Source organism: Eupeodes corollae, chromosome X, assembly GCF_945859685.1.
Source record: "Eupeodes corollae chromosome X, idEupCoro1.1, whole genome shotgun sequence".
NCBI lineage: Eukaryota > Metazoa > Arthropoda > Insecta > Diptera > Syrphidae > Eupeodes > Eupeodes corollae.
The window spans coordinates 5157455-5166686 of record NC_079150.1 but is presented as its reverse complement, the minus strand read 5'-3'; the positions used below and the strand labels follow the sequence as shown (position 1 = coordinate 5166686).

The 9232-nt window shown below is 30.9% G+C and overlaps 1 protein-coding gene across 2 annotated transcripts; it reads right to left on the bottom strand.

The window, feature by feature from the left end:
• Window positions 1-1656: 1656 nt before the first annotated feature.
• LOC129953382 (uncharacterized) lies at window positions 1657-8968 on the bottom strand. 2 transcript variants are annotated; one of them, XM_056066536.1, is made up of 5 exons: window positions 8693-8968; window positions 3721-5677; window positions 2228-2662; window positions 2054-2175; window positions 1657-1991 (listed from the first exon to the last, which is right to left on the bottom strand). In XM_056066536.1, exons 2-5 carry the CDS (start codon window positions 5656-5658, stop codon window positions 1811-1813), a joined length of 2676 nt encoding a protein of 891 aa, XP_055922511.1. In that variant the 5' UTR covers window positions 5659-5677; window positions 8693-8968; the 3' UTR covers window positions 1657-1810. The 2 variants fall into 2 exon arrangements, with proteins under 2 accessions (XP_055922511.1, XP_055922510.1); XM_056066535.1 differs by having other exon boundaries at window positions 8311-8967.
• Window positions 8969-9232: the final 264 nt, after the last annotated feature.

Genomic DNA, 9232 nt, shown 5'->3' with positions numbered 1-9232 from the left:
ATTTGGATAGAAATTTGTCAGTTTTTTTTTACTTATTAAAAAAATCGTTAATTGGATTTCTTTCAAAAAATTTATTTGTTTGGTATCACGCACGTTACATTATATAATATAAAATTTAATTAAAGTCTCTTACGTTTTTGGTTCGTAAGATATTTAGATATTTTTAGAGTTCCGATTCTGCATCTGCCTGCCTTATTATCTGTGTAACAAAATTTATTTGAAGTCGACATCACTTCTGGTTCTTGAGCTATGGACAACGAAAGAAACGTCGCGAACGTACGTAACACACGCACGCACAGACATCTTTCTAAAAATCTTTTATTTTGACTCTAGGGACCTTGAAACGTCGAGAAATTTCAAAATTTTCAATTTGAAAAATCGGACCCATTACAATAAATTCCTATGGGAAGTTAAAAATGTACATGCAAAAAAGTATGTTTTCAAAATTGACATTTTTGATAATGAAATGTTATTTAGACAAAATATCGGTTCTTTCGGGCGCATCCTGTTGCTACAATACAAATTTATTTATTGAAAGAAACCAAAAAACTTAGAAAAAATTAAAAAAATGTCTAATGGTTAGTTTTTGAGAAAATTGGAATTATAGATTTTTGTATTGAGACTTCTGTTATTTTTAGTCTTGAAAAAATGAAAGAAACTCCTAGCATGAATCGGCTTAAAATTGAATTAATCACACACTTAACTTATGGATGAGTTTTTGATCTCCACTTAAAAATGTTCTTTGATGTTCTCTTAAAGAGGCCGACAAAATTTAAATAACATAATGTTAAAAAGTTCGCCAGAATAAATTTTTTTTCGTAACAAATTAAACAGAATCTGTTATGAAGAAATGTATGGCTTTTTTTAAAATATTTTTTGCGGACTCCATTTTTCAGGAGTCAGGATTATTATAACTATTGTTATCATTATGTTTACACGTAGATTGGAGCCGATGTTAGAAGACAAATTCGAAAAAAATTGAAAATTAAATGTAGACTAGGCATGAACTATTTAAACTTTGTCAGCACCAATAACGTACGGTATGTACAAACTTCTAATAAAATTAGAAATTGAAAAATGAGCAATAGGTTGAGAAGTATTTTGTGGATTTTTTTTAAATAGCTTTAGTTGATCAAAGTTAAGTTTATAAAATATTTATTTTAATTATTGTATAATCAGTATAAATAGTTCCAATGTCAAAAAATATGTACATATGTGCGAAGTTGACTTGATAAGTTTACAAAACTTTCATTATTCTGTATCGGAGCACGTCCCAATTCCCCTTTTTTCCAAATATCCAGTACTTACCTAGCAACAAAAATTTAAAATAAACCAATATAATAAATAAAAAAACCTCCAGGTGTAATAGGTCAAAAAGCTGTTCTCCCTGAGTTAGTTTCCAGAATGTTCATTGTAGGAAAAATTATGTACTTAAAAAGTCCTTAAACAGGGAACTTTCTATTGTGTGTTATAATAATTTATGAGTTATTAAAATTTTTAATTTGAAAACTAGTCGAAACGGTTCTTTTAATCTTTAGTTTGAAAACTAGTCGAAACGGTTCTTTTAATCTTTAATTTGAAAACTAGTCGAAACGGTTCTTTTAATCTTATCACATTTTTTTTGTAGAAAATAAAATAACTTAAACCAAGTTTAAATTGGGATAACATTAAATAATTGTTTATTTATCAAAAATTTGGTATGAAACTTAATAAAAATAACGTTGTTAATCAATTATCGCAATTCGCAATAATTATATATATCCGCAGATCGAAATATTAAAGTTTTATAAATTTTTACAAAAATTAAAACCTATGTTTTACGCACAAGAGATGACTCAGATGCACTTGAAACAGCACCATCGGGTTCAGCACGATAGTCATTTATGTTAGGGAGGCTCATAAAGTTGTCATCATCCATGGAATGAAATCTTAGCTGTTGACGAATTGAAGCCTTTTCGTAGGCACGTTTTTTCTGAAATTCCTCTTCAACTCTAAAAAAAAATGTAATCCGTATATTAAATTTTCTTTTTGACATCGATTAAATAAAGCAAACCTTCTCATTACTTCTAGTTCAGTTTTGCGGAAAGCTTCTTTATGGTCGGCTTTTTTTGACAGTTTGTCTGCCAGTCTTAGATCGTTTTGACGTACCGAATTTTGAAAATCAAAACATTTAATCTGTAACACAGTCAAATATGAGTGAAATGTTTTGAAAAATTAAATTCCTTACATTTTTAGAAACCGTGGGTTCTAGTCTTGTTGGTCTAGTTTTTGTCGCTTTCGACTGCTTTGAAAATTCATGAGCTGTCGACTGATTTGGCAAGTACATTACATGTTTTCCAGTAGCGAGGCTCCCCAAAGATATCGGTTGTGTGGAAGCGGACATATCAAAATAATTGTTGTTAGTTTTGGAATTCATGCGATTTACACCATTTTTAGAATCCTTTTTAACGTGCATAGAAGCAGCTGCTGTCATTCCAGTTGTTTTGCTTAAGACCCAGTTGTCACTGCGAAAATTGTTTCCCAAAGAAACATGCTCTCCACTAAAAAGCTTTAAGTTATTCTGGGAGCCTGTTGATGACTGATTACAACCTCCATTGATGACATTCGACTCGATTGAAGTGGTACGTTTAAGCTTTTGCAAGCTTCTAAAACCCTGTTTGTTCTATAACAGAAACATTGTTTTTTTTTTAATGGGAATTAACTAAGTATTTTGAGTGGGCGGTAGGTGTGCCATTTAATCAAATGTGCCTTGTTTAACCGGATTAATGTTTTTTTTACTAAATTCGGCTTTGAGTTATTAAAATGTCTTAAATTACTTTCAATTTATTTGCACATGTGCTCAATATGCAATTACTTTAGAATAAGATAAAATACAGGAGCAACATTTTAAACGATTTGGTAAAATTTTCAAGATATTTTAAGCAATTTACTGAGCTTTAACAAATGATTAAAGTTTAGTTGAAATCACGGAATGACTACTTTAACTTCAATCAATTTGCTTAATCCATATTGGATTAATAAAAAACAATTAGAAATTTTCTTGTTAGCAAAACGAAAAGAAAAGTTTAACATTTTGGAGTCGCATAATAGATTATTCTAAATATTTAATATTTAAAAGGGGTGATATCATTATTTAACCATTGCGCTACATGTGTTAACAAAGTCTAAGAAGTTGAACTTTATAATTTGTTGTGGTGTTCTGGTCAATAGATCCAGTGGGTTAAAAAAAATATTGAATATTGTGGTGTTGTGGTCAAAAGATCCAGTGGGTTAAAAACAATATTCAAAATGTATTCTTGAGAATATCTTAGGTCAAAAATGAGGTTTGATAAATTGTTTATTGTAAGCAAATGGCTTTATGGATTTCATACGTTTTGAGTAAAAAAAGTTTTTTTTTTAATTTCAAGCTTAAAAACTAATTTTTTAAAGCCTGCACTCAAACAAATTTGTTTAAAAATTAATCAAAATAATGGGTTCATTGCTTTTTATAATTCACAGCTTTTAATAACATTCAGTTTTAAGTATTTTTTAAACAGAACTCCTCTAATACGATTTTTTACTTTTCTTAACCCAATCTACTGGCTCTAGCCTTTTTGTTCAGCCAGATTTTATAGAACTTTATTTGTATCTAAATAAATCTTCAATGAATTGAGAAGTTGACAACAAAATTAAATTGTGACACCTACCATCGACCATTACATTCTTTTATTATCTACTCACCTTTTCCCTATAATTAGCAAATTGAATTTCTCTTGGCAATGACAGACTAAAGACATGCGGCGATCTTGGTGTAAGAGAATTGGCCATGTTTTCTGTCAATTTAACTTTGTCGCCATCGAAACTAGAATCCTCTTCATCCTCCAAATCCTGTTGCGGTGTCCAGGCTGTCAAAAATGGTCCTACTAATTCCATAGGTGACGTACCTAACTCCTCCACTGGGTAACTACGGTCATAATTAGTTAATTCGTGGCCAAAATTTTTCTGAACATATTCCAAATTTTGTGGCTGAATAGGTTTCTCAACCATATAACCATCATCACCAGATATACCACTGTCACCACTTTTATTATCTGCATAAAACGGACATGGATCACGATAGGTGCGATGAATTCGATCTTCAAACAGAAATGTATTTGCTGTTTCAATGGCGGCATTCAGTAATGGCGGACTAGGGCTAGTGAAAATTGTTGTCGAATGTGCATGTTGTTCCTTTCGGTGTTCATCGGCAGCGGACAATGTTCGCCAAGCCGCAACTGGGCTAAAACGAGGAATTTCTAGTTGCCGACGGGGTAGTGTTGGCCGAACGTTGAGTTGAATGCTATTGTCATTTTTCATTTCGCTGTCAAATGTATGGTTCAATGAATAAACTTCGTCAAGATCTTTTAAGAATGAATTTCTTGTTTCGTCCAATTTTTCAACATTTGGAATACAATTGTTTGGCATTATTTTTGTCGTTTCTAATTGTTTGCGTTTGGAGCTCTCCATTCCGAAATAGAAAGTTTTCTTTAGTTGTGGAATTTTTGATTGAGTTTCAGATCTATTCGGCTTAGAATTTGGTATTGTAAACTTTCGCCTTTCCTCACTTGGATCTCTTTGACGTGCTGAGTGATCTGTAGATTTTTTAAATGAGCGTAAATGTGATTTGGTAGAACCTTCAAAGTGTGTTGTTATATTAGATTTCTCTATTCTATTAAGAACAACCGGGGAGGGTAATAAATTTGTTGCCTTTGTCATTTCGAGAGATTTTCTTTTGGCGATGTTTGGACTATTTCTTGAAGAGCCTATTAACAACAATTTCGCATCGAATGACTTCTCTCTTCGATACCCAGGGCTTAAGTTCGTTTTCATTACGACTTCCGAAAGTTGCTCTTCGGGCTGACTTTGACGTTTGAAAGGCTGTTTTCCAAGATTAGCAGTTGTTTCGACTTTAGTTTTGAATAATCTCTGTTTTCTTTCTAAATCGTTACTCTGATTGATAACAAAGAAAGGTATTTCTGATGACGAGGCTGGAACTGGAGGAGCTTTTCGTTTTTTATTTTTTAGCTTTGCTTTCGATAGCTTTTGAAAAGTATCATTGCATTGTGTTTCTATATTTTCCTTAGACGTACTTTGTCTCCTCAAATCGAGATTGGAAGTGGAATGCCTTAAGTTGACATTTTGATCTGCAATTGTATTAGGAATTCCTTTTCGTATATTTATATCCAGTTGGGTCTTTGACCGTTGATTCATCATTGTCATCGGTATTTTACATGTCGAAAATTGAGTTCTGTTCATATATTGTTCTGAATTTTCGGCAATTAATGTTTTAGATCTTGTCATAGTCGGATTAGAAAGTACTGATTCCCTCCGGCCACTTATAGTTCCACCAGAATGTAAAATAGCACCATTTCTAGTGGATCTTAAACGAAGATTTGAACTTACAATTGGCAAGACTTTGATTTGATTGCAATTATTAGTTTCTAATGTCTTAGCAGCAGGTAATGAAGTTAATTCCCTTTCTCGATTGGTCGATATTTGAATCATCAACGGATTTGCTTTATCAGAGAAATCAAAGTCTTCGTCTGCGTTGCTGTTATGACCATTCGATTGAACTTGATAGTAGGAGTGAAGTTCTTTAAGGCCCGATTGCATATGGTTGACACTTCCGGAATTTCCCATTTTCAGTAGTTGTTTTTTCCTTTAAATCATAAATAAAAAAAATCTATGTTATGTATTAAGCCAAAATTAAAACTAATCAGAAAACTTTACTATTTTAAATCTATTTTTTGGTTAATAATACTTTTTTTCCATATTAAGGATTAAATGAATTTGAACATACATTTGTTGTCCACTATTTTACATTTGCAGCTTATAAGTATTATTTATTTTTGCAAGAGCTTTTTACATCAAACTTCCAAAGTAAGTGTATTTTTGATTAATTTTGTAATGAGCTTACATTTTAATATTTTTTTCCGCGCTATAGCAACTCCATTGTTATATCAAAACTTATATATATATATATGAATAAATTTAAGGATTTGCAATAATATGATGAATAAAACAACCGTGAATATTAAGCTTATGGTGTTCGCCATTTGCGGTAATTTTGGCATCAGATTCGAATATTCGCCTCTAGCCTTTGACATAAAACTCGAACTAAAAAGTCAAACAAACTTAATATTTGTATATAGCTAGTTCGACAATTAATCCTATGGGAAGTTCTATACCTTAAATATGACAACCGAAAACGGAGAAGTGGAATAAAATAATACAAAAATTGGCATCTACAAATCTGGTACATTTTTGCAAATAAAACGAGTGATCTCAGCTGCTATACAGAATATGCCAAGGCCAACAACTTATAATGCGAAGAAAGAGTTTTAATGCTACTGATTTTGAAAAACGATTTAGTGGCATTTTATTCAATTGTCTTTTCTAGTTCTTAAATTAGCTGAAAAATTCTAATTTTATTCAAGTTCAAGGTATGTACTGTTTCGCAATTTGTTGGTGCGAGAGAGAAAAAACATGTACTTACTTGGCCAAGAGTGCACAAGTTTTCCTTAGGCTCTGCAATATTTTTTTTGAATTCACAAAACAAGAATAATTTCGCAATAAGAATATCCGTCCTTCAGTAGCTTACAGTGCCGATACTAAGTACATTAATAATTGCTAAAAGCTGGCAAGAATGGAGTGATAACCGAAGTTCCCTGATGTGAATCTTTATGCACCATTATATCAAATTTAACCGTCAGCGTTCGAAAATAGTAATTATTTCGACTTTGAGTTCAAAATGATAACCACAGGAGTGATACATCAGCAAAGCAGAAGAAATCTATTGTTAAGCCTTTTTGAAATGCATTTTTCAACTTAAAATCCTGATAACTGTTTTTCTATGAAGAAATTGACCACACAAATAGAAAACGTCAGTAATCATTTCCAGATACAGCAAGTTAGCAGAGTGATAGACTTTTTAACATTGAAATGGTTTAAAGGAACTGTACTTCCACTCTCCAGAAAACGTTGACGATTTCTGTGTAAACCAAAATGAAAATAAAGACACTGAAAGTGTAGACATGACTTTGTATTTTTTATTCGATGAATCTGATGATGAATGATTTTGTCTAAAAATAAATTTTAATGTAATGATATTGTTGTATTTATTTTTTCGTTTAATCCTTTAAGATCGTCTAAGATGCACATTTTAACTAGGAGAAATTTTCTGATATTATATTAAAAAGTTATAATGGTTTTATGTTAAAAGATGCCTTTGAAAAAGCTTAGAATTCTAAACATCTTGGTTTTTGGTTATCTACTACCAAAACGTGATGCCCGCTATAGGTCTAATAGAGTTTATTTTGCGGAAAGCTAAGAAAGCCAAATTCCAAAGTATATCGATAACCAGGTCTTTCTATTATTAGTTTCAGTTTTAAAAATTTAGTATATTCATAATATACAAAAAAAATGACTAAGATCAGCCTAGTTAAACAGCATTCACCAATCGAAAAGATTAAGTAACTTGCCGTTATTAAGATTGATTTGTCACAACTTATTATAGGTTTATTAATGACAAATTAATAAACCATGCTTTGCTAAGTTGACAGCAATGGGGAAAGTTCAATAACCATGACACCAAAAATTAAAAACGCTCTTTTGATAAGGTGTCTTTCTTGACCCCTTTATTAGGTAACGAAATGTTTAGAAAAAATTTATTAACTGAAAATATATGAACATATATATATTTATATTATACAATACACACATATAAATATTGTTCTTTTAACTTTAATAGTTTTTGAATAATTACATTTAAACACAACATTTTTACAGGAAAAAAGAAAACAATTTTAATATTTTCTTTTTCAATTCTGAAATTAAGTGTTCTGAATCGAACAAACAACAAACTAATGGTCTTAAGTCTGATTTTACTTCTTTTTTTTCTTATTATTATTATTAGTGCTGCCGTTGTTTTTTAAATATATATTAAAAATCATTTTCCGAGCGATCTACCGCCCTTTCGAAGTGCTTATCAAAACCTCTACAAAAACAAGTACACATTTTTGAAGCCAAACTTATCTTAGGTGCCCATCAAATTAGAAAAAAAAATAGAAAACATTAACTACAAACTTTACGCCGGACAAGACCGCTGAATTAATTTTTGAGGGGGTGCATTGCCGACAAATCATCAAAATGAAAAAACATAGAACTACAATATTAAAATTGTCACAATTGACTAAAGACTAATTAACGGAAAACTAGTCAACTGCTAACTTTTCGATGGGTGAATGTTGTTGTGCTGAGTTTGAAAGTTTACACACAAATATATTCACATACCTATTTCAATTTGATTTTTTGAATGCTTAATATACATATGTTAAGACTGCTAATTCCATGCATTTAACCATTCCAAAACACTCAGCTTTCTCCATCAATAGTAAATAATTGCAAAGGAAGGGGTACCTCTTGTAATGACGAACCATCGATATTGCTTCACATGCTGCATAATGTTTACTGACATAAAATCTTAAATGTAGATTACTTACCACTTTTTAACATCAAAATGAATTTTATTAATAATAATTATTTATGATAAATAAATATAAACAAACACAATTTCTTATAAAATGAAAACAGTACGAAAGTACGAAAGCTGAACATAAACCAATCTCTCAGGCATCAAGAAAAGTTCAATTAAACAAAAAGAAAACAAACTAACACAAATATGCTGCTTTGGCGGAGAAGGTTAAACTACATTGCAGATGGAATTGATTAATATATTTTTTTCTTTTTCTTTTACAAACAAAAACACCAATAATACTGATCAACTATTGCGAAAATATTTTATTTAATTAAACCAAAAAAACAAATAAATATCAAAAACAAAACAAATGACTTAAATAGAGTTAATTTTTCTAGTTTTATAAAGTAATATTTTGATTAAAAATATAAAAAAGAAACCGAAAGACATTAAGCTCTGCTGCGATCTGTCTGGAGAAAAAATGTTTCTTTCACTGAAAGTCAAGTTTTAGGTTTGAAATTCTAGTCGTTCTCCCTCTCTTTTCAAATTCATGAGGGCTTCGGCTTACTCTTAGAAAGATATAGCCATATATATGTACATATGGCTTGGCTGTGGTGCTGGTGAATTATTTATTTGCTGATGTTAAGTTGGAGTTGTTGGAAGTCAGTGAGTGTATGTAGTGAGTATGATGGAACGATCTTGAGGGGTTATAAAAATGGTTAAAATCGGAAGATGCAC

Excerpts from the sequence above, each read along its gene's own strand:
- LOC129953382 (XM_056066536.1), bottom strand. The coding sequence starts at position 5,658 with ATGGGAAATTCCGGAAGTGTCAACCATATGCAATCGGGCCTTAAAGAA. Across the intron at positions 2,176-2,227 it reads AACCCACGGTTTCTAAAAAT|ATTAAATGTTTTGATTTTCA; the intron begins GTAAGGAATTTA and ends ACTGTGTTACAG. Across the intron at positions 1,992-2,053 it reads GAACTAGAAGTAATGAGAAG|AGTTGAAGAGGAATTTCAGA; the intron begins GTTTGCTTTATT and ends ATTTTTTTTTAG.